The sequence below is a fragment of the Paramormyrops kingsleyae genome, chromosome 4 (assembly GCF_048594095.1).
Source record: "Paramormyrops kingsleyae isolate MSU_618 chromosome 4, PKINGS_0.4, whole genome shotgun sequence".
In the NCBI taxonomy this organism is placed as follows: Eukaryota; Metazoa; Chordata; class Actinopteri; order Osteoglossiformes; family Mormyridae; genus Paramormyrops; species Paramormyrops kingsleyae.
In genome coordinates, this window is record NC_132800.1 from 7,052,977 (window position 1) to 7,078,798 (window position 25,822).

At 42.7% G+C, this 25,822-nt stretch overlaps 1 protein-coding gene across 1 annotated transcript in view; it reads left to right on the forward strand.

Moving 5' to 3' along the window:
- The window catches only part of ghrhrl (growth hormone releasing hormone receptor, like), a 33,068-nt gene extending 7,577 nt beyond the window's left edge, over nucleotides 1-25,491 (forward strand). The window contains exons 4-13 of the mRNA XM_023844728.2: nucleotides 1,599-1,690; nucleotides 1,953-2,056; nucleotides 3,717-3,849; nucleotides 17,472-17,628; nucleotides 20,043-20,103; nucleotides 21,352-21,421; nucleotides 21,650-21,741; nucleotides 23,434-23,563; nucleotides 24,444-24,485; nucleotides 24,682-25,491. Of these exons, the coding sequence (XP_023700496.1) occupies nucleotides 1,599-1,690; nucleotides 1,953-2,056; nucleotides 3,717-3,849; nucleotides 17,472-17,628; nucleotides 20,043-20,103; nucleotides 21,352-21,421; nucleotides 21,650-21,741; nucleotides 23,434-23,563; nucleotides 24,444-24,485; nucleotides 24,682-24,783 (983 nt within the window). The 3' untranslated portion in view covers nucleotides 24,784-25,491. The remainder of the gene's footprint in view (nucleotides 1-1,598; nucleotides 1,691-1,952; nucleotides 2,057-3,716; nucleotides 3,850-17,471; nucleotides 17,629-20,042; nucleotides 20,104-21,351; nucleotides 21,422-21,649; nucleotides 21,742-23,433; nucleotides 23,564-24,443; nucleotides 24,486-24,681) is intronic.
- Nucleotides 25,492-25,822: the final 331 nt, after the last annotated feature.

Consider the following 25,822-nt stretch of genomic DNA (forward strand, 5'->3'; position numbering starts at 1 on the left):
TAAAATGTGTCCCATGGATCCCATGGATACAATAATTTATTCTCTTCAAAAATAAAAGACATCAATGAGAGCCTGTACTATCAAACTGGTTAAACAGACTTATCCACGTATGCATAAGAATTTGGGAGAGTCAGTCAATGACTTTTTAAACTAAACATCACTCATAAATGAGAAAACCAAAAAACCATGAGCTCCTCAAAATACTGAACTACAAAAATGATTAACAAGGTAAAATAACTATTCAGAATCTGTCAGAATTTCTGTCCTCCTCTTTATCGAAATTCACCCCTCTTCCTTCACCGCTAATCCTGTGCAGGGTCATGATGACACAGGAACATGATGCATACGGTGAAGCATTTGAGTGAGAGCAGCTTAGCATGCGCCACAACGGAACAGACGGGTCCTGAAAAGAAGAACCCGGATAGTGTCGGTATGGCAACTGCAACCACAAAAAAATGGAAAATTAGGCCGCTGGTGATTAATTAATTTCGGAGTGCAAAGCCTTCACATCCAGGCCCGAGCCCCCCACACACACTGATCAACCGTAAATCTCAGACCTTCAAAGTCAGCTCCTGAGCAGATACCTAATCACTACCACTACCAAACCGTCTTGTTACATGCGCATAATGTGCACCCAGAGCTGTAGCCGAAACCTTGCTATGCAGTGCAGTCCTGCATGAGTATGGCTCCAGGAGCAGAGTGAGCTAACGGCTTCACACTGGGACTGCCTAGACCAGGACTATTCAAATCACGGTCTTCAAGGTCAAAGCCCTGTGGATTTTCCAGCCTTCCTACACCTGTGCACCAGCTGTGAAACCTCTGGCCAATCAGAATCGGTCGTTGTTAAACTAAGTACATGGGAGAACTGAAAACGAGGCCTGGATTTGGAATCGAGGTCCAGATTTGGAAGAGCCCTGACCGAGATGAACCAGAATCCTTTAGAGCAGTATGAGTAGGAGATGGGAACTTGTGCCAGAAGCAGAGGTTCTGCCATAGGCAGGACTGTCAGGTGAATGGCGGAAATGGCATTGGGGTTTGTTGGTGCCCCATCCTGGGTTGTTCCCTGGTTTGTGCCCATAACCTCCGGGATAGCAACAACCTTGAGCAGGATAAGCAGTTATAGAATATGGATAGATGGATGGATGGGTGGATGGAGCAGTGTGGTAGAAGAAAGGCTTCATGGGGTCTCCAACTCCGGTCCTGGAGAGCTACTATCCAGTAGGTTTTCAATCCTACCCGGCTTCTGATGAGCCACAGCTGTTCTCAGGTAAATACCAGGAGCAGGTGTGGCTCATCAGAAGCCAAGTGGGATAGAAAACCTACTGGATAGTACTGTAGCTCTCCAGGACCAGAGCTGGAGACCCCTGCCCTACAGTGACAGACCAATGGGAGGGAGCCTCACCTGATGCATTCACACTAACCATCTGTGGTGACATAAATTTAATATTGGAAACATCTCTCTCGCCATCTTTTTGGATCTCCTGAACCTTACACTGAGTTTGGCGTGAGAGTCCGGCTTTGTCTACGGCTCAGAGATTGGTGGTGGCTGTTGGACGGCGGAGGGGCAAGCACCATGATTGTCATAGACTCGTTCACAGGCACCGTGAGCCGGAACTGCACCACTGCTGGCTGGTCCAGGCCCTATCCCCCGTACTACATCGCCTGCAGCGTGGAGGATGAAATACCAGAGGTGAGAGGAATTCTGGGTAAACTCCTTACCCTTTACTGGTCACCTCAGGCGTGATATTAAATAAAAAAATGAAAATAATAATGTAATGCAGCTCTGCAATATCTGCAATGCTCAATGGTCACCAACTCGTCACACACGATCGATTAGGAATGTCTTAAAGATTGACCTGTGGATCTAACAGTCAGATTAGTTTTGTTGTAGTAGCTCTCACTGTCGGAAAGGTTTGAGAGCCCTGATTTACCTGCTCATCTGTCTCTGCAAGGCCCAGGAGTGGTACTTCGCAGCCGTGAGGACCGTTTATACCGTTGGATATGCCACTTCGCTGATATCTTTGGCGGTCGCTGTTGGGATTCTCCTGTACTTCAGGTAGGGGCTGGTGGGGGTTACCTGATGTGGGCAGAGGGACTTCAGCACCAGTCTAAGGGTCACCAATCAGATCACACCTTCCTAAAGCATGCCGTAAGCTGTATAGTACAGGCTGTGAGTGAGCTCAGTCAGATAAACCTTACTTAGTGTGCTGCCACAGGCTACATTGCACTGATGTGTACATTGCACATTAATTTCTGGAGGAAATAAAAAAGGAAGCCCATAATTAGGGGGGGGGGGGGGGAATGAATGGAGCTATGTTATTAAATAGCTGGTCTTGAAAATGTATGCTGAAAAGTATGTATGTGTAGTTCATCCGAAAAGATAAGGACATCAAAAAAATTGGCGTCTGCTCAGTCTGTCACATTGAATCACATGACCTGGCTATTCATCAGTTTCGACTGATTCCCCGACTGGGTGGGAAGATGGACGGGGAATCTTCCCGGGTTGGCTTCCGCGTGGCGCCCCGTTACGGACTGAACTGCGTTTCCCTGCCACAAACCAGTAGTTGAGGATCACTGCTCTAGACCCAATAACCACCCGCCTCCTCATGATAGCTCCCTCCACCTCCTTAGGACCCACCAATGGGCGGTGTCAGCTTACCTGAACAAGCGAAGGCTCAGATCGATGCCTTCCACGCGAGGCTTACGGGAAGCCATTGGACGATGAGCTGGAAGCCAAAAGTTAAACAAAAAGTAATAAAGTAAAAAAAAGCAAAACCCAATTTGGTCTTGACTCGAATGCCAGTGAGGGGCTGCCTGGTGCCCGGGGGGGGGGTCACTGCCCTGTTTCCAAACCGAAGCCGCCTCTTAATCACATTAAACGAAGGGGATAAATTAAATGAAGCCCCCGCTTACTGAAAGGCTGCATCAGTTCTTATTAATCCATTGTCGCTGAAAGGGCAGTCAACGTCGGAAACATCATTGTCACGCTTACCGAGCTCACTCTCAACGCCGGCTGTGTTCGGACACCGAGGGCTAATGAGGGAGGTCACTATGAGAGGTGCAGCCCCAAAATCGTAGCGCTCGAAAGAGCCCCCCTGCTATCCGGCAATGGGAGTGCCGCACCAGCACCCCCTCGACAAAGAAACACCTGCTTCCTCTCTCTCTCCAGTCACCCGTCTCTCATTCAGCCCTCCTCCAAGATCCTAGTTAAAAGCATTCAATTCCAAACAAATATTCTTTTATATGTCTTTTTTTATGAATTTGATTACCCATATCCCATACTTGTGTGACAGGCCTGTATCCATAAATAAATTCTGAAGGGGGTACAATTTACCAGGGGGGGGAGGGTGTGGTGTGGAGGCATTTACCTACTACATTTACATGTAAATATACTGAATGCACAAAATAATATGCTTCCTACATAAAGAGTATCCATTGACAGCCGTGTGACAGGTAGGCAGGTTGCATCGTAATTGAGGAATTAAGGAACTAGACTGACTGATGAAATCCCAGGAGTAGATCTGCTGTTGTACCCTTAGATCTTTAACTAGACACTGCTTCTAAATAACCCCTAACTGGTTTGAGTTGAAGCAATGTGCATGCGGATACCATCGAGTATTTTTTAAGTGCCACCCTACTTGCGATCATTGACCGGCACCCCTGGTGGTCACCCATTGCCATGGCGACCATCCGGCTTCTCTCTGCATTCCTCGCAGGAGACTTCGCTGTACGCGGAACTATATCCATATCCAGCTCTTCCTCACCTTCATCCTGAAGGCCGGGGCGGTTTTCCTAAAGGACACCACCTTGTTCGCGAACCCTGAGACGGATCACTGCACACTGTCCACTGTAAGTCCATCCTTAGCTTTGTTTATCAAAAGATCTTAAATATCATATGACAATGTTCAGCAAAAAAAAAAAAAAAAAACTTTAAAGATTTACCAACTCAGATGATAAATACCACTGGTTTGTGGTATTTTATTAGACTACCCCATGACTTCTAAACACAAATATTTCAGCATTACACCCTTATCAGTGTGCGATTACAAAAGTACAATGGGTTGTTTATAAAGACAAAGCAATCAGACTGACATAATTAGCTAATACCGGGTGGATCGTCGGCACAATACCCAATCAGTGCCATCCGTTGATCCATGGCCACACCCCCACAGCTGTGACTCATACTGGTCTGTAATAATATAAAGTAAAATCATCTGTCTAGGTTGACCCTACAATACGTGCATTATCGTCATTAATATTTGTGTCTTTGAGCTAGAAATACAATTTACAGTCGTGGTTAAAGAGAAATGTCATGTAACAAGAAATAGCTATTCGGTTAATACATTTGTAATACAACACCCTTCCCAAAATGGCTGGGTTCAGAGTAAAGACATAACAACAGTTAATATTTTTCATTTTTAAATTAGCGTGGATGAAGCAAAAAAAAAATATGAGAGAGAAAAATCAAAAACCCCTATTGCAATAATATTAAGATGTATGATGTAAGTGTTAAACAGGGCTGTACACACACACTTACAGCACACAACCCCACGCTACATAAGCTAATGTAATGAGCAAATAATACAGAATATCAGTCAGAATTAAGTTGTTTAGAACAGATAATACTAGTTAATACTGAGATCTGTATAACACAGGTCATTGAAAGCACAAAAAATTCCTGCAAAACATGTACAGTAGTATTGGTGAAAGTATCAGCAGGAAAATGTGAGATGTGACATATGCTCACAGCTTGTTAGAGTATTTAAGAGCATAGCCTTTGGGAGCAGGACCCAGTGCTGGGGTGGCCCTCCCTAATGCCTGCATTTCCACAGGGCTGTTAAAAACTGAGAATAGAGTATGAATTTACTGGAGTGTTTACTTACACGCTAAAAACCCGGGTGGGCTTAAGTGGGATCATAAGTGATCATAGAATGCTTGAATGCTGGGCTTAATTGTTTACAAATGTTAATTATGACGAGCACTTCATCCTGTCATTATACTTAATTGATATTTCTGCCTAATGCATTTTTCCTCATTAAAATACTTATTTTTCAGAATATATTTACACCAGACCATTACTGATTCCATCATAAAAATATAAATTCTAAAAGGTTATTTTACGTGGATCTAAAAACACTAAAATCTGCGCTACAACCTGGAAATGGCTTGTGGACTTGAATGGATTAATTAAAACAAAGAGACTTGACATTGTAAATGGTCGTTGCCACAGTATTATGATTGATGACTGCTCACTTAGTCCCTTTGTTTAATGCTTTTAACGAATCTCACAATGCTTTTGATAAAAGAAATAGCACAGTATCAGTATCAGTCATAATCACAGTACCAGTTTCCAACAAGACACAGATGAATTTATTACTGCATCAATATCAGTCATAATCACAGCATCAGTCTCCACAAAGACACATGTACATCTATTGCAGCATCAGTATCAATCCTTATCACTGTATCAATCTCCACAAAGACACACGTACATCTATTACTGCATCAGTATCAGTCCTTATCACTGTATCAATCTCCACAAAGACACACGTACATCTATTACTGCATCAGTATCAGTCCTTATCACTGTATCAATCTCCACAAAGACACATGTACATCTATTACTGCATCAGTATCAGTCCTTATCACTGTATCAATCTCCACAAAGACACACGTACATCTATTACTGCATCAGTATCAGTCATAATCACAGCATCAGTCTCCACAAAGACACATGTACATCTATTGCAGCATCAGTATCAATCCTTATCACTATCTAAATCTCCACAAAGACACATGTACATCTATTGCTGCATCAGTATCAGTCCTTATCACTGTATCAATCTCCACAAAGACACACGTACATCTATTACTGCATCAGTATCAGTCATAATCACAGCATCAGTCTCCACAAAGACACATGTACATCTATTACTGCATCAGTATCAGTCCTTATCACTGTCTAAATCTTCACAAAGACACACGTACATCTATTACTGCATCAGTATCAGTCATAATCACAGCATCAGTCTCCACAAAGACACATGTACATCTATTACTGCATCAGTATCAGTCCTTATCACTGTCTAAATCTTCACAAAGACACACGTACATCTATTACTGCATCAGTATCAGTCATAATCACAGCATCAGTCTCCACAAAGACACATGTACATCTATTACTGCATCAGTATCAGTCCTTATCACTGTATCAATCTCCACAAAGACACACGTACATCTATTACTGCATCAGTATCAGTCCTTATCACTGTCTAAATCTCCACAAAGACACATGTACATCTATTGCAGCATCAGTATCAGTCCTTATCACTGTCTAAATCTCCACAAAGACACATGTACATCTATTACTGCGCCAATATCAATCATTATCACTGTATCAGTCTCCCCTATACCAGCCTGCAGAAATTCATTACTGGAAGCACTGTGCTCTTCAAAGCACAACCACAGCACTTAAAATTAATATTTAATTAGTGAGCTGCTCCTGAGCTGTTACTGATTTCTAATTGATTACTAATTGCTCATCTCATTTGTAAAACTGCGTGTTCAGTCAGCCGAATTGGTTAATTCACACACATCTCTATTTTGTTAAAATGAAATCATTCCCCACTTATCCATCTATCCATCTTCCATCTAGGAGGAGGGGGTGGCTGGAGTCTGTTTCGTACTCATTAGAACATATTAATTATTCATTTTATTTGCCAAAATCTAGCAGATAGATATTTTTTCTAGTTTATAGTATCTACAGGGTCACTGAAGGCTTCCCTTGCCCCTGTCTATACCTTAGTAAGTACCTTTACTATCCTGCCATAGCCTTGGAAGTTACCTTTACTGTGCTGTCGTAGCCTTTATAGGTACGTTTACTATGCTGTCATAGCCTTGGTAGGTTCCTTTACTATGCTGTTGTAGCCTTGGTAGGTACCTTTACTATGCTGTCATAGCCTTGGTAGGTACCTTTTCTATGCTGTCGTAGCCTTGATAGGTACCTTTTCTATGCTGTCGTAACCTTGGTAGGTACCTTTACTATGCTGTCGTAGCCTTTATAGGTACGTTTACTATGCTGTCATAGCCTTGGTAGGTTCCTTTACTATGCTGTTGTAGCCTTGGTAGGTTCCTTTACTATGCTGTTGTAGCCTTGGTAGGTACCTTTACTATGCTGTCGTAGCCTTGATAGGTACCTTTACTATGCTGTCGTAGCCTTGGTAGGTACCTTTATTATGCTGTCGTAGCCTTGGTAGGTACCTTTACTATGCTGTCGTAGCCTTGGTAGGTACCTTTACTATGCTGTCGTAGCCTTGGTAGGTACCTTTACTATGCTGTCGTAGCCTTGATAGGTACCTTTACTATGCTGTCGTAGCCTTGGTAGGTACCTTTACTATGCTGTCGTAGCCTTTATAGGTACGTTTACTATGCTGTTGTAGCCTTGGTAGGTTCCTTTACTATGCTGTCGTAGCCTTGGTAGGTACCTTTATTATGCTGTCGTAGTTTTGGTAGGTACCTTTACTATGCTGTCGTAGCCTTGGTAGGTACCTTTATTATGCTGTCGTAGCCTTGATAGGTACCTTTACTATGCTGTCATAGCCTTGGTAGGTACCTTTACTATGCTGTCGTAGCCTTGGTAGGTATCTTTATTATGCTGTCGTAGCCTTGGTAGGTACCTTTACTATGCTGTCATAGCCTTGGTAGGTACCTTTACTATGCTGTCGTAGCCTTGATAGGTACCTTTTCTATGCTGTCGTAGCCTTGGTAGGTACCTTTATTATGCTGTCGTAGCCTTGGTAGGTACCTTTACTATGCTGTCGTAGCCTTGGTAGGTACCTTTACTATGCTGTCGTAGCCTTGATAGGTACCTTTACTATGCTGTCATAGCCTTGGTAGGTACCTTTACTATGCTGTCGTAGCCTTGATAGGTACCTTTACTATGCTGTCGTAGCCTTGGTAGGTACCTTTATTATGCTGTCGTAGCCTTGGTAGGTACCTTTACTATGCTGTCGTAGCCTTGGTAGGTACCTTTATTATGCTGTCGTAGCCTTGGTAGGTACCTTTATTATGCTGTCGTAGCCTTGGTAGGTTACCTTTTCTATGCTGTCGTAGCCTTGGTAGGTACCTTTATTATGCTGTCGTAGCCTTGGTAGGTATCTTTATTATGCTGTCGTGGCCTTCGTAGGTACCTTTACTCTGCTGTCATAGTCTTGGTAGGTACCTTTCATATGCTGTCGTAGCCTTGGTAGGTACCTTTACTCTGCTGTTGTAGCCTTGGTAGGTACCTTTATTATGTTGTCGTAACCTTGGTAGGTACCTTTACTATGCTGTCATAGCCTTGGTAGGTACCTTTACTATGCTGTCGTAGCCTTGATAGGTGCCTTTATTATGCTGTCGTAGCCTTGATAGGTACCTTTACTATGCTGTCGTAGCCTTGGTAGGTACCTTTATTATGCTGTCGTAGCCTTGGTAGGTTACCATTTCTATGCTGTCGTAGCCTTGGTAGGTACCTTTATTATGCTGTCGTGGCCTTGGTAGGTACCTTTACTCTGCTGTCATAGTCTTGGTAGGTACCTTTCATATGCTGTCGTAGCCTTGGTAGGTACCTTTACTCTGCTGTCGTAGCCTTGGTAGGTACCTTTATTATGCTGTCGTAGCCTTGATAGGTACCTTTACTATGCTGTCATAGCCTTGGTAGGTACCTTTACTATGCTGTCGTAGCCTTGGTAGGTACCTTTATTATGCTGTCGTAGCCTTGGTAGGTACCTTTACGATGCTGTCATAGCCTTGGTAGGTACCTTTACTATGCTGTCGTAGCCTTGATAGGTACCTTTTCTATGCTGTCGTAGCCTTGGTAGGTACCTTTATTATGCTGTCGTAGCCTTGGTAGGTACCTTTATTATGCTGTCGTAGCCTTGGTAGGTACCTTTACTATGCTGTCGTAGCCTTGGTAGGTACCTTTACTATGCTGTCGTAGCCTTGATAGGTACCTTTTCTATGCTGTCGTAGCCTTGGTAGGTTACCTTTTCTATGCTGTCGTAGCCTTGGTAGGTACCTTTATTATGCTGTCGTAGCCTTGGTAGGTACCTTTATTATGCTGTCGTAGCCTTGGTAGGTACCTTTATTATGCTGTCGTAGCCTTGGTAGCTACCTTAACTATGCTGTCGTAGCCTTGGTAGGTACCTTTATTATGCTGTCGTAGCCTTGGTAGGTACCTTTATTATGCTGTCGTAGTTTTGGTAGGTACCTTTATTATGCTGTCGTAGTTTTGGTAGGTACCTTTATTATGCTGTCGTAGTTTTGGTAGGTACCTTTATTATGTTGTCGTAACCTTGTTAGGTACCTTTACTATGCTGTCGTAGCCTTGATAGGTACCTTTACTATGCTGTCGTAGCCTTGGTAGGTTACCTTTTCTATGCTGTCGTAACCTTGGTAGGTACCTTTACTATGCTGTCGTAGCCTTGGTAGGTACCTTTATTATGCTGTCGTAGCCTTTATAGGTACGTTTACTATGCTGTTGTAGCCTTGGTAGGTACCTTTACTATGCTGTCGTAGCCTTGGTAGGTACCTTTATTATGCTGTCGTAGCCTTGGTAGGTTACCTTTTCTATGCTGTCGTAACCTTGGTAGGTACCTTTATTATGCTGTCGTAGCCTTGGTAGGTACCTTTATTATGCTGTCGTAGCCTTGGTAGGTACCTTTATTATGCTGTCGTAGCCTTGGTAGCTACCTTAACTATGCTGTCGTAGCCTTGGTAGGTACCTTTATTATGCTGTCGTAGCCTTGGTAGGTACCTTTATTATGCTGTCGTAGTTTTGGTAGGTACCTTTATTATGCTGTCGTAGCCTTGGTAGGTACCTTTATTATGCTGTCATAGCCTTGGTAGGTACCTTTATTATGCTGTCGTAGCCTTGATAGGTACCTTTATTATGCTGTCGTAGCCTTGGTAGGTTACCTTTTCTATGCTGTCGTAGCCTTGGTAGGTACCTTTATTATGCTGTCGTGGCCTTGGTAGGTACCTTTACTCTGCTGTCATAGTCTTGGTAGGTACCTTTCATATGCTGTCGTAGCCTTGGTAGGTACCTTTACTCTGCTGTCGTAGCCTTGGTAGGTACCTTTATTATGCTGTCGTAGCCTTGATAGGTACCTTTACTATGCTGTCGTAGCCTTGGTAGGTACCTTTATTATGCTGTCGTAGCCTTGGTAGGTACCTTTACTATGCTGTCATAGCCTTGGTAGGTACCTTTACTATGCTGTCGTAGCCTTGATAGGTACCTTTTCTATGCTGTCGTAGCCTTGGTAGGTACCTTTATTATGCTGTCGTAGCCTTGGTAGGTACCTTTATTATGCTGTCGTAGCCTTGGTAGGTACCTTTACTATGCTGTCGTAGCCTTGGTAGGTACCTTTACTATGCTGTCGTAGCCTTGATAGGTACCTTTTCTATGCTGTCGTAGCCTTGGTAGGTACCTTTATTATGCTGTCGTAGCCTTGGTAGGTACCTTTACTATGCTGTCGTAGCCTTGATAGGTATCTTTATTATGCTGTCGTGGCCTTGGTAGGTACCTTTACTCTGCTGTCATAGTCTTGGTAGGTACCTTTCATATGCTGTCGTAGCCTTGGTAGGTACCTTTACTCTGCTGTCGTAGCCTTGGTAGGTACCTTTATTATGCTGTCGTAGCCTTGGTAGGTACCTTTACTATGCTGTCGTAGCCTTGATAGGTACCTTTTCTATGCTGTCGTAGCCTTGGTAGGTACCTTTATTATGCTGTTGTAGCCTTGGTAGGTACCTTTACTATGCTGTCATAGCCTTGGTAGGTACCTTTACTATGCTGTCGTAGCCTTGATAGGTACCTTTTCTATGCTGTCGTAGCCTTGGTAGGTACCTTTATTATGCTGTCGTAGCCTTGGTAGGTACCTTTATTATGCTGTCGTAGCCTTGGTAGGTACCTTTACTATGCTGTCGTAGCCTTGGTAGGTACCTTTATTATGCTGTCGTAGCCTTGGTAGGTACCTTTACTATGCTGTTGTAGCCTTGGTAGGTACCTTTATTATGCTGTCGTAGTTTTGGTAGGTACCTTTATTATGCTGTCGTAGCTTTGGTAGGTACCTTTATTATGCTGTCGTAGCTTTGGTAGGTACCTTTATTATGCTGTTGTAGCCTTGATAGGTTAGCTTTTCTATGCTGTCGTAACCTTGGTAGGTACCTTTACTATGCTATCGTAGCCTTGGTAGGTACCTTTATTATGCTGTCGTAGCCTTGGTAGGTACCTTTACTATGCTGTCGTAGCCTTGGTAGGTTACCTTTTCTATGCTGTCGTAACCTTGGTAGGTACCTTTACTATGCTGTCGTAGCCTTGGTAGGTACCTTTATTATGCTGTCGTAGCCTTTATAGGTACGTTTACTATGCTGTTGTAGCCTTGGTAGGTACCTTTACTATGCTGTCGTAGCCTTGGTAGGTACCTTTATTATGCTGTCGTAGCCTTGGTAGGTTACCTTTTCTATGCTGTCGTAGCCTTGGTAGGTACCTTTATTATGCTGTCGTAGCCTTGGTAGGTACCTTTATTATGCTGTCGTAGCCTTGGTAGGTACCTTTATTATGCTGTCGTAGCCTTGGTAGCTACCTTAACTATGCTGTCGTAGCCTTGGTAGGTACCTTTATTATGCTGTCGTAGCCTTGGTAGGTACCTTTATTATGCTGTCGTAGTTTTGGTAGGTACCTTTATTATGCTGTCGTAGCCTTGGTAGGTACCTTTATTATGCTGTCATAGCCTTGGTAGGTACCTTTATTATGCTGTCGTAGTTTTGGTAGGTACCTTTATTATGTTGTCGTAACCTTGGTAGGTACCTTTACTATGCTGTTGTAGCCTTGGTAGGTACCTTTATTATGCTGTCGTAGCCTTGGTAGGTACCTTTATTATGCTGTCGTAGTTTTGGTAGGTACCTTTATTATGCTGTCGTAGCCTTGGTAGGTACCTTTATTATGCTGTCGTAGTTTTGGTAGGTACCTTTATTATGCTGTCGTAGTTTTGGTAGGTACCTTTATTATGTTGTCGTAACCTTGGTAGGTACCTTTACTATGCTGTTGTAGCCTTGGTAGGTACCTTTATTATGCTGTCGTAGCCTTGGTAGGTACCTTTATTATGCTGTCGTAGTTTTGGTAGGTACCTTTATTATGCTGTCGTAGCCTTGGTAGGTACCTTTATTATGCTGTCGTAGTTTTGGTAGGTACCTTTATTATGCTGTCGTAGTTTTGGTAGGTACCTTTATTATGTTGTCGTAACCTTGGTAGGTACCTTAACTATGCTGTCGTAGCTTTGGTAGGTACCTTTATTATGCTGTCGTAGCCTTGGTAGGTACCTTTATTATGCTGTCGTAGCCTTGGTAGGTACCTTTATTATGCTGTCGTAGCCTTGGTAGGTACCTTTATTATGCTGTCGTAGTTTTGGTAGGTACCTTTATTATGTTGTCGTAACCTTGGTAGGTACCTTTATTATGCTGTCGTAGCCTTGGTAGGTACCTTTATTATGCTGTCGTAGCCTTGGTAGGTACCTTTATTATGCTGTCGTAGTTTTGGTAGGTACCTTTATTATGTTGTCGTAACCTTGGTAGGTACCTTAACTATGCTGTCGTAGCTTTGGTAGGTACCTTTATTATGCTGTCGTAGCCTTGGTAGGTACCTTTATTATGCTGTCGTAGCCTTGGTAGGTACCTTTATTATGCTGTCGTAGTTTTGGTAGGTACCTTTATTATGTTGTCGTAACCTTGGTAGGTACCTTAACTATGCTGTCGTAGCTTTGGTAGGTACCTTTATTATGCTGTCGTAGCCTTGGTAGGTACCTTTATTATGCTGTCGTAGCCTTGGTAGGTACCTTTATTATGCTGTCGTAGCCTTGGTAGGTACCTTTATTATGCTGTCGTAGCCTTGGTAGGTACCTTTATTATGCTGTCGTAGTTTTGGTAGGTACCTTTATTATGTTGTCGTAACCTTGGTAGGTACCTTTATTATGCTGTCGTAGCCTTGGTAGGTACCTTTATTATGCTGTCGTAGCCTTGGTAGGTACCTTTATTATGCTGTCGTAGTTTTGGTAGGTACCTTTATTATGTTGTCGTAACCTTGGTAGGTACCTTAACTATGCTGTCGTAGCTTTGGTAGGTACCTTTATTATGCTGTCGTAGCCTTGGTAGGTACCTTTATTATGCTGTCGTAGCCTTGGTAGGTACCTTTATTATGCTGTCGTAGTTTTGGTAGGTACCTTTATTATGTTGTCGTAACCTTGGTAGGTACCTTAACTATGCTGTCGTAGCTTTGGTAGGTACCTTTATTATGCTGTCGTAGCCTTGGTAGGTACCTTTATTATGCTGTCGTAGCCTTGGTAGGTACCTTTATTATGCTGTCGTAGCCTTGGTAGGTACCTTTATTATGTTGTCGTAACCTTGGTAGGTACCTTTACTATGCTGTTGTAGCCTTGGTAGGTACCTTTTCTATGCTGTCGTAGCCTTGGTAGGTGCCTTTATTATGCTGTCGTAGCCTTGGTAGGTACCTTTTCTATGCTGTCGTAGCCTTGGTAGGTACCTTTATTATGCTGTCGTAGCCTTGATAGGTACCTTTATTATGCTGTCGTAGCCTTGGTAGGTATCTTTATTACTGTATGTTGTCGTAGCCTTGGTAGGTACCTTTATTATGCTGTCGTAGCCTTGGTAGGTACCTTTATTATGCTGTCGTAGCCTTGGTAGGTACCTTTATTATGCTGTCGTAGTTTTGGTAGGTACCTTTATTATGCTGTCGTAGCCTTGGTAGGTACCTTTATTATGCTGTCGTAGCCTTGGTAGGTACCTTTACTATGCTGTTGTAGCCTTGGTAGGTACCTTTATTATGCTGTCGTAGCCTTGGTAGGTACCTTTATTATGCTGTCGTAGCCTTGGTAGGTACCTTTTCTATGCTGTCGTAGCCTTGGTAGGTACCTTTATTATGCTGTCGTAGCCTTGGTAGGTACCTTTATTATGTTGTCGTAACCTTGGTAGGTACCTTTACTATGCTGTTGTAGCCTTGGTAGGTTACCTTTTCTATGCTGTCGTAGCCTTGGTAGGTACCTTTACTATGCTGTCGTAGCCTTGGTAGGTACCTTTATTATGTTGTCGTAACCTTGGTAGGTACCTTTACTATGCTGTTGTAGCCTTGGTAGGTACCTTTATTATGTTGTCGTAACCTTGGTAGGTACCTTTACTATGCTGTCGTAGCCTTGGTAGGTTACCTTTTCTATGCTGTCGTAGCCTTGGTAGGTACCTTTATTATGTTGTCGTAGCCTTGGTAGGTACCTTTATTATGCTGTCGTAGCCTTTATAGGTACGTTTACTATGCTGTTGTAGCCTTGGTAGGTACCTTTACTATGCTGTCGTAGCCTTGGTAGGTACCTTTATTATGCTGTCGTAGCCTTGGTAGGTTACCTTTTCTATGCTGTCGTAGCCTTGGTAGGTACCTTTATTATGCTGTCGTAGCCTTGGTAGGTACCTTTATTATGCTGTCGTAGCCTTGGTAGGTACCTTTATTATGCTGTCGTAGCCTTGGTAGCTACCTTAACTATGCTGTCGTAGCCTTGGTAGGTACCTTTATTATGCTGTCGTAGCCTTGGTAGGTACCTTTATTATGCTGTCGTAGTTTTGGTAGGTACCTTTATTATGCTGTCGTAGCCTTGGTAGGTACCTTTATTATGCTGTCATAGCCTTGGTAGGTACCTTTATTATGCTGTCGTAGTTTTGGTAGGTACCTTTATTATGTTGTCGTAACCTTGGTAGGTACCTTTACTATGCTGTTGTAGCCTTGGTAGGTACCTTTATTATGCTGTCGTAGCCTTGGTAGGTACCTTTATTATGCTGTCGTAGTTTTGGTAGGTACCTTTATTATGCTGTCGTAGCCTTGGTAGGTACCTTTATTATGCTGTCGTAGTTTTGGTAGGTACCTTTATTATGCTGTCGTAGTTTTGGTAGGTACCTTTATTATGTTGTCGTAACCTTGGTAGGTACCTTTACTATGCTGTTGTAGCCTTGGTAGGTACCTTTATTATGCTGTCGTAGCCTTGGTAGGTACCTTTATTATGCTGTCGTAGTTTTGGTAGGTACCTTTATTATGCTGTCGTAGCCTTGGTAGGTACCTTTATTATGCTGTCGTAGTTTTGGTAGGTACCTTTATTATGCTGTCGTAGTTTTGGTAGGTACCTTTATTATGTTGTCGTAACCTTGGTAGGTACCTTAACTATGCTGTCGTAGCTTTGGTAGGTACCTTTATTATGCTGTCGTAGCCTTGGTAGGTACCTTTATTATGCTGTCGTAGCCTTGGTAGGTACCTTTATTATGCTGTCGTAGCCTTGGTAGGTACCTTTATTATGCTGTCGTAGTTTTGGTAGGTACCTTTATTATGTTGTCGTAACCTTGGTAGGTACCTTTATTATGCTGTCGTAGCCTTGGTAGGTACCTTTATTATGCTGTCGTAGCCTTGGTAGGTACCTTTATTATGCTGTCGTAGTTTTGGTAGGTACCTTTATTATGTTGTCGTAACCTTGGTAGGTACCTTAACTATGCTGTCGTAGCTTTGGTAGGTACCTTTATTATGCTGTCGTAGCCTTGGTAGGTACCTTTATTATGCTGTCGTAGCCTTGGTAGGTACCTTTATTATGCTGTCGTAGTTTTGGTAGGTACCTTTATTATGTTGTCGTAACCTTGGTAGGTACCTTAACTATGCTGTCGTAGCTTTGGTAGGTACCTTTATTATGCTGTCGTAGCCTTGGTAGGTACCTTTATTATGCTGTCGTAGCCTTGGTAGGTACCTTTATTATGCTGTCGTAGCCTTGGTAGGTACCTTTATTATGCTGTCGTAGCCTTGGTAGGTACCTTTATTATGCTGTCGTAGTTTTGGTAGGTACCTTTATTATGTTGTCGTAACCTTGGTAGGTACCTTAACTATGCTGTCGTAGCTTTGGTAGGTACCTTTATTATGCTGTCGTAGCCTTGGTAGGTACCTTTATTATGCTGTCGTAGCCTTGGTAGGTACCTTTATTATGCTGTCGTAGCCTTGGTAGGTACCTTTATTATGTTGTCGTAACCTTGGTAGGTACCTTTACTATGCTGTTGTAGCCTTGGTAGGTACCTTTTCTATGCTGTCGTAGCCTTGGTAGGTGCCTTTATTATGCTGTCGTAGCCTTGGTAGGTACCTTTTCTATGCTGTCGTAGCCTTGGTAGGTACCTTTATTATGCTGTCGTAGCCTTGATAGGTACCTTTATTATGCTGTCGTAGCCTTGGTAGGTATCTTTATTACTGTATGTTGTCGTAGCCTTGGTAGGTACCTTTATTATGCTGTCGTAGCCTTGGTAGGTACCTTTATTATGCTGTCGTAGCCTTGGTAGGTACCTTTATTATGCTGTCGTAGTTTTGGTAGGTACCTTTATTATGCTGTCGTAGCCTTGGTAGGTACCTTTATTATGCTGTCGTAGCCTTGGTAGGTACCTTTACTATGCTGTTGTAGCCTTGGTAGGTACCTTTATTATGCTGTCGTAGCCTTGGTAGGTACCTTTATTATGCTGTCGTAGCCTTGGTAGGTACCTTTTCTATGCTGTCGTAGCCTTGGTAGGTACCTTTATTATGCTGTCGTAGCCTTGGTAGGTACCTTTATTATGTTGTCGTAACCTTGGTAGGTACCTTTACTATGCTGTTGTAGCCTTGGTAGGTTACCTTTTCTATGCTGTCGTAGCCTTGGTAGGTACCTTTACTATGCTGTCGTAGCCTTGGTAGGTACCTTTATTATGTTGTCGTAACCTTGGTAGGTACCTTTACTATGCTGTTGTAGCCTTGGTAGGTACCTTTATTATGTTGTCGTAACCTTGGTAGGTACCTTTACTATGCTGTCGTAGCCTTGGTAGGTTACCTTTTCTATGCTGTCGTAGCCTTGGTAGGTACCTTTATTATGTTGTCGTAACCTTGGTAGGTACCTTTACTGTGCTGTCGTAGCCTTGGTAGGTTACCTTTTCTATGCTGTCGTAGCCTTGGTAGGTGCCTTTATTATGCTGTCGTAGCCTTGATAGGTACCTTTACTATGCTGTCGTAGCCTTGGTAGGTACCTTTATTATGCTGTCGTAGCCTTGGTAGGTACCTTTACTCTGCTGTCGTAGCCTTGGTAGGTACCTTTACTCTGCTGTCGTAGCCTTGGTAGGCACCTTTACTCTGCTGTCGTAGCCTTGGTAGGCACCTTTACTCTGCTGTCGTAGCCTTGGTAGGCACCTTTACTCTGCTGTCGTAGCCTTGGTAGGTACCTTTCATATGCTGTCGTAGCCTTGGTAGGTACCTTTACTCTGCTGTCGTAGCCTTGGTAGGCACCTTTACTCTGCTGTCGTAGCCTTGGTAGGTACCTTTACTATACATAGCCTTGGTAATAATAACAATAACTGTGCCCCATCCTTACTCCCCATGCCTCTTTCACCAGATAGCATGCAAGGCCTCGGTCGTGCTCTGTCACTACTGTGTCATGGCCAACTTCTTCTGGCTCCTGGTGGAAGCGCTGTACCTCAACCTGCTGCTGTTGTGGGCTCGGCCCCCTGTCGGTGGACGTCTTTTGTGGTGGTTCGCGCTCCTCGGCTGGGGTGAGAATGGCCTGGGGGCATCTTTTTTCTTTGCCAGTTTTTAAGAAAACACAACCACTATCCTTGTGAATTTGCATGTTTACACCTAGAACGCTTACTGAAGATGGTCAAGTTCTCTATTTGAAAAGTGAAATGGGACCCAGGACCAATGTAAAATGCAGATCCGTTGCAATTCGGGTATTTTCCCTTGCAGTACTAATCAAAATCTGGGCACACCTACTGAAAATCATTTGTTTTTCAACAATATAATGATGCTAAGAGCACCGGGAGGATATGTAGTAAGAATTATCTTACGAAGAAAGAGATGGAGTGCTGTGATAGATGACCTAACCCCCACAATCCCCTGCCTTAAACTCTATAGAGATCTTTTGGGTGAGTTGGATTGAAGAGTAAGGGCATGTTAGCCGACTTGTGTCCAGAGCTTGTGGAAACTTCTTCGGGACTGTTGGAGAAGCATTCCGGGTGGCTACATCTGCAAGCTACACGTAGCTGAAAGAATGCTGAGAGTCTGCAATGCTGTCATTGAAGCAAAAGGAGGCTATTTTGAAGAGTGTTAAATTTGAGAAAATGGTGAGAAATTGTACACTTCTATTGGTCATTGCAATATTTGATATGTATTACTGTACTTCATTGCCTCAAGGCATCTTATTATAAGGTGAATAACAGTTAAACAGAGACATTTGCATTAAAAGCAGGTGTGTCCAGATTTCTGACTGGTATTACATGTGATCAACATTTACTGTCTTCATCCTGTATTTTTATATATTGTACTATGCATTTAGATGCATAAAGCACTGTCCACTGGCTGTTTAGAATTCCGTGAGTCCTGTTACTCTTGTCAAAATGCAAGCTCTGTAAAGTTAAATATCATACTTATGTTAAAAAGAACTCCACTAGAGCATTCTTTTTAGTAATGGTATTCAGAGTCACGCATTAAATGCAGAAGGTATTCATTATATTAAGTAACCCAGGGTTAAATTACAATATTCAAGGATTGGGAAGTCATTATTTTTTTTTAATAGCCTGAATAATAAACTTTAGGATTGGACTGAGGTTCGATTACAAAACCGCGTAATTCATACTGTGATACCCTGCTGTTGTTCGTTCTGTGATTGGCTGGTTCTGTTGTATCTCCGATTTTTTTACCTTTTGATTGTCAAAAGCATTTTCAGCTCTCAGTTTCATTTCTAATTATCAGTTTTCACTTATAATTTTGGCTTTAAATGTATAGAAGGCCCCCCAATTGTTTACAGCAAAATCACTGGTACTGCTGTCTCTGTTTCTTTTTTATTATTTTTTTGTGAATCTCTTTCCGAATCGCTGTGGAAACTCTGAGTAACCATCACTCTTTTCATATTTTTTTTTTATCCTCACATTGACATGCCGCAGTGATTTACATTTCTGCACTTGACTAGTTTGACGTGTATTTATTGGAACAGCCAAGGTTAAATAGCAATAACCCTAATATCACAATCACACTTTATCTAGTTAGAAGACTATGACAGAAATGTTAATCAGTTCTGTTAAAACCAGAATTTAAAATACACCCCTGATTCATTATCACCACTGTTGCTATTTTTTGTCAGACTTTATTTGAACAGAACATTGAGGGCTTACCTCACTTTTAAATGATTTATTATTAAAATATAATTGAAACAGAGTAAGTAATTCTTTATTTTTGCCTGCTTGACATCTGAAGTCACTTCTTGTCAAACGTCATTTGAACCAAACTTTGAACTTTGAGCGCTTGAGCTTACTTTAAAAACTTTTATAAGGATATAAACCAACTTTTTTCCTCTTTTGTTGACTCCAAAACATTTGTTTCTTCCCCTGACTCATCTCCATTCTCCTGTCCTTTGTTTCCATCTTTCTGTCCCTCATCTCCAGCCTGCTGTCCCTCACCTCCATCCTGATGTCCATTTGTTGTCCCTCATCTCCAGCCTGCTGTCCCTCACCTCCATCCTGCTGTCCATCTGTTGTCCCTCATCTCCAGCCTGCTGTCCCTCACCTCCATCCTGATGTCCATCTGTTGTCCCTCATCTCCAGCCTGCTGTCCCTCACCTCCATCCTGATGTCCATCTGTTGTCCCTCATCTCCAGCCTGCTGTCCCTCACCTCCATCCTGATGTCCATCTGTTGTCTCTCATATCCAGCCTGCTGTCCCTCACCTCCATCCTGATGTCCATCTGTTGTCCCTCATCTCCAGCCTGCTGTCCCTCACCTCCAACCTGATGGCCATCTGTTGTCCCTCATTTCCAGCCTGCTGTCCCTCACCTCCATCATGATATCCCTCGTCTCTCCCCATTTGATTTTACTTGTGCTGCTGTCTTACATGAGTAAAAGCAGCTGTTATTGGATGTGGTTATAAAAGGGGCTGGTAAGGTGCTTAGATGTTGATTTCTTATCTTTCCATAGGTGTTCCTATAGTGTTTATGGCCATATGGGTTGTGTCCAGGTTATTCTTCGAAGACACAGAGTAAGAATATTTTTGCAGCTTATTTATTGAATGCTGTTTCCATATTTGACGAGATAAATACCTTTAACCATAATAAAAGCAAAAGTCTTAGGCAGTCAATGAAAATGTTTGCATCTACTTATCTGGGAAGTATGTGTATATTTGCTCAGAAGAAAAAGACCAACTATCATTACAAAATATACAAATGAACAATTAAAGAATAAAAAGTAACCAGAATTCTCCAAAACATTACTGGTATCCTGTTGGAAGACTGCATGAACACCACTTTGGTTCCCAAACCTCTCCTCAGGCTGACTTAATTAATTAACTTAATTAGTTCAATAACTTGATTAGGTATTGATTAGCCAAACACGGTACACTAGTGGTGTATTGGATTTTTACTGCAAAGACTGCGCTGACTTTAGGAGAGGTTTTGAAATGGCTAAGCTGACACACAGACATCATAGTTTTACATCAACCTGAAAATCATTTTCTTTGACTACCTAAGACAGTACTTGCACAGTAAATTATTTCTAATTCATACTATATGGGCTTTTAAATCTTTCCTTAATCCATTCAGCTGACCCATTACATATCCTTTATTAGTGCTAGCTGGGCTTAATTATCATACAGCTACTGATTATGATATAAGGGAGACGCAGGAGGAAAGCCTAGGAGCATAGGAGGACATGCAAGCTGCACACAAGCACATGCAGGGCAGGAGTCTAACCCAGAACCCTACAGGGGCTGCACACTGAGCCTCTATGCATTTATAATTTATAATACAAAGTAATTTATACAATGGCTCAATGGGAGTATCTTACAAATAACATCCTTTGAAGTCAAGTGGTCCATCTCTGGCTGCAGCAGGAATAAGATTGTTTTGACCTGGATGGATGACCCACGGATGCGTCACATAACATGCAATGCCAACCACATACTTGTGGGGGGCAGGGGGGGGGGGCGGACTTTAATTGACTCTTAAAGGGCACTATTGCCTGGTTGCATCATTTGCAAAATTCCTTTGTCAGGCTCATTAGAGCACGTCTATTAGCCATCCACTAATCCATGCAGCCAAAGGATGCCATTCTCATCCTTTTGCCATTTTCTGAGATGCAGTTGCCATGACAATACTTATCTGTTGGATATCTGCATTACAGGTTAAGTTCAATTTATGACAGCATCGCTAATTGCATCCACGCAATGAACATCCTCTGCTTACAACATCCTCTCCCAACACGCGGGTTTGAATAATCTCCATTTATCCAGGTGCTGGGACATTAACGAGGACTCCCCCTACTGGTGGATTATAAAGGGACCGATTGTGATGTCCATTGGTGTAAGTGCTATTTCTTCAGAAAGTTGATAATCATAAATAAGACTTGTGAGTTGGGTAAAACCGGAATGGAAAAATACGGACTTTGAGCAAAAGCGTTTGTGAGGAGCAGTGAGTTTGTGGCACCCAGTGGAGGTCTGCTAAATGGTGATGATGGGCTGTAATGACTTCTCTGGAGGATCTGGGCAGCTACGTGATGGGAAAGTGTTTCCTCTTTCACTTTCCTGACAGGTGAATTTCATTTTGTTCGTGAACATCATCCGAATCCTGATGCAGAAGCTGAATCCTCGTCTGACTCAGTTCAATAACTCCTCACAATACAGGTAAGTACATCCTGCTCCTTTCACTATCTCTCTATATACTGACTACCCCAGTACAATTAAATGCTGAGTATTAAGTATGAAAAATAGTGACTATCCATGTCTCAGGGTGAATGTAGCTGTATAATATGTTTAATTAAATTCGTAGCTGTATAATATGTTTAATTAAATTCCCTAGTACCTCATAATATGGACACTAACTGTACTCAGAGCAAAGGCTAGTCCCAATACCAGTGAGTAATCCACCTATCATGTGGATTACATGCTAAATTGTTTATTTTATATTTATTCCATAAATATGTGCCTCTATAGAACCGAGTAGTATGTTTCCTTTGATGTTTTGATTGACTTTTTCTTGTCTTCCATTGGGTATTATATGTTTCTGACTGGATAGTGAAGAATTTATATGTACTGCTGTACAACAGGCAAATGAATCTCAAATCGATTGCTTTGCATCTAGGTCACAATATTCTGGATAAGATGTAACTACTCCCCATAGTAAAACCAGACTAATATTCGTTTCAGGTACATTCAGGTGTCCGTCAGTTGGCTTGACCTAGACCGTGCAGTTATTAGTGATTGTAACTCCACAGTCTCGGTTTCATTCTGCCCATCCATTCGCCGACTGGCCTTCATAGCGTGACCAATAGCACCACGTTTACTCAACAAACTGAAAACATAATGAAGAGACGAGAGAGTGAACTGTGTGTCATCAAGGGCATAACTTTGGCTGGAACATTGCGGGGGTTGAGGTCTCCACCCATTACGGGGGAAACATGATTGTTGTTGCTGGTTTTGAATTATTGGGGGGGGGGGGGGGGCTACAACCCCCTCCGTAATTTACGTCCATGTGTGTCATGGACTGCTTTCACCATAGTTACAACATCTACCCACTAGTGCCATGAGGCGATATATTTTTAGACATCAACAATTGCAAACGGAACACTTTGATGCCACCGATGACCGGAGCACTTCTCAGGAAATGAGGTATGGGAGTCACCGCAGCAACAGACCCATCTCTTTCCGAGATAAAGCTGGGAAAGAGACGCATGAACACAACCACACAACGATGAACTGCACTTTTTGTGCACTTTTATTTCCTGCTTCTGCTTTGCTGATGCCTCTGCCTGTGTTTTGTTCATACAGCCAGGGACATAGGAACTGGGGGGGCATGTACCCCTCCCCCCCAAAATAAAAAAATAATAATAATAAAAAAAAATAATAATAATATATATATATATATATATATTCTTTCTTTCTTGCATGCATTTGGTCTTCTACTGCACTGCTGTTTTGTCCTTTATTTGCACGGTTGTTGGTCTTATTGTCCCTCCATACAACTGTGGCACATGAATTTCACCCTGTTACTTGGAGCAGATGCGATGATAAAACTTGAAAACTGAATATGAACTGAAAACAATCATTAGACTGTTGCATTTAAATTATTAAGTTGCCCCCTCCACGCCAAACTGTCTCCTACTCTGTTGCATCCAGTTTTCCTGGAAACGCACCTTCTCGTGACCCAAAATTTTGTCTTGAGTTCCCTAGTTTGGTTATCTGTGTTGGCAGAGAATAAATAGAGAATATTAGAGTCGTAAAGAGATGTCAGAATGCCACCAACAGATCCACCAACTGCTGAACGGTCGCAGTGATTTGTCCCGTTCCCTCCCCATCCCTGATCATTCTCTCTCCTAGACGCCTGACCAAATCCACCCTTCTGCTCATCCCTTTGTTTGGGACCCACTACATGGTGTTCAGCTTCCTGCCGGACTCCGTGCACGTCAGGACGCGGCTCTGTCTCGAGCTGTGCCTCGGCTCTTTCCAGGTAGGCTCCGCCCAGTCGGGACATGTCATGGTGTTAATGCTCTACTGCCAGGGCCACTGGCCCCACCTGGGAGCTGATTGGCCCCCGGAGTGTCTCATTCCGTCACTCATCAGTTCAAAAATATATCATTGGCTAATGATATTTCGCTGAGAGTCAAAGGCACAGCACTGGAAGCTTCCGACAGAGACCCTATTTTATCAGTCACGTATCCATCTGTTTTGCTACCTGATGGTCTTATCAAACAAAAGACAGCAGACAGTGGGGGGTTCAGTCCTTTGTTTTTCTGCCAAAAGAAAAGGCTTCGGACACACAGCCAGATATGGACATGAATGATGAATGGGCTCCCATTACATGTTCTCCCTTGGAAATGAGTGTTGGTGGATATTGTGGACACCAAAATCCCAGCTTGTGTTGTCAGTTGTTACGTGTACAAATATGATCAATATCTGACTTGTTGTATATAATGATGTAGTAGTTCCACCTTAGAAAGATCCTTACCTGCAATAGATCCTAAAAGGATTATTTACAGTTACATATGTTGAGTACCATGGAGTATGTACACAGGGACACACCATGAGGCACCTGCTGTCCACTGCAAGCAGGTCGACCGCTAGGTGCCGCTCTTGAAACCTTGAAACGAGAAGTTTATTCTGCAGTTGAATGAGTATTTCTGGCTATAAACCAACTGCATTGATTATACATGGAGATGGTGCGATTGCTCTCGCTGCTTGACATTTTTTAGAATACTGTGAAAAAATGCTAAATTACACAGCGGAATGTGCACCCCCTAAGAAAATTATGCTCCTTAAAGGGAGAAAATGGAGTCTGTCGTTATTTTGCTTCCCATCGTCCCTCATTTCTGTCTTCCTCCCTCCTGCAGGGCTTCATTGTCGCTGTGCTCTACTGCTTTCTCAATAAAGAGGTGAGTAGTGACATTATGAAGAAGACAACGGCTAATTATTGGAGGCAACTATTACTGCGTTTCTTCCAGAATCTCGCTACCCTTATAATTGCTTTTACTTACCACGTTGGCAGCACGTCCTTGTTTAATTGCAGCATGAGGCAGCGGACGCTTGGCCTTTCGTGCATTTTAACAACGTTGCCACCAACGTCCTCAGGTGCAGACGGAGGTGAGAGTGAGGTGGCTTCGCTGGCAGGACAGCAGCTACGGAGCGGTGCCAGCCGGCGCCCGGGGCAGCCAGATGGACACCCCGTTCTGATACGTCGCCACACTGACCCCGCCCACTGCCCCGCCCAGTCACCGCAACGCTATTGGCTGCAGCTTCTTCTCTAACCCTCCATGAATGGATGTATTCCATTGCTGATATGCAGTGACTGGTTCGTTTTACGGCCAGAGGTCCTCCAAAGGAACGACGGCAGTGCTGTAGCCTGCAGCCTAGGGTCACTGCTGGTCTCTTACTGCCGTGGTGAGGGAGTGGCATACCTGCTCTTTCGCTTTGAATTTTCTGCTCCAAGTTGATCCCTTCACAGGGCTTTCAGTACAGTTAACAAGTCTCATGCTAGGAGGATCTGTTACATCACACACTCCCCAGAAAGGGTCCATCGGCTGCTCCTGCCTCACAGGTCCTCCAAGCTTACGCCCCCTCCGTCCCATTGTACGCGTTTTATGCATCACATGGCATGTCTTTTATGCGTCACATGGCATGGTATGTCGTATGCAAGACATCCGTCAAGTTGCAATCAGATGAATGGCGAGTCAAGGAAGTTCAGCCCTCTGCTGTGGGTCGTATGTTTGTGAATATCCTGTTTACGTTTAACCGTATCATTTCTGTATGCATGAATTTTACAAATAACAGTTTACCGGTAACCTGAAGTAAAACCAAGAACAGCATGAGTGAATAAGTGAAATCAAAATGTAATACAAGAGAAATAATAATAAAAGTTCCTTCTGCTAAGTCTAGGGCTGTGATTGCATTATCAAATAAGTGACGTAATCGTTGCATTCCCTTATATATTCCCTTTGTAAAACAGAGACTTTTTCTTTGGCTTAAAGTTTAGAATGCCTTCAAATATTTTCATGCATAAATTAAATATTCATCAGTGAATTGTGCTACATCGCCATCTAATGGTTATTTACTGAAGCTTTAACTACAAATTTCTGAAAGGAATATCTGACACCTGCCATTTTAAAAACACACACATTCTTCTTTATACCTTCAACCTGTTCTTGTCAAAACTTTCCTTCAATACAAATACTACTATCCTTGAACAAAAGTTATATAACGTAATATCAAAAAC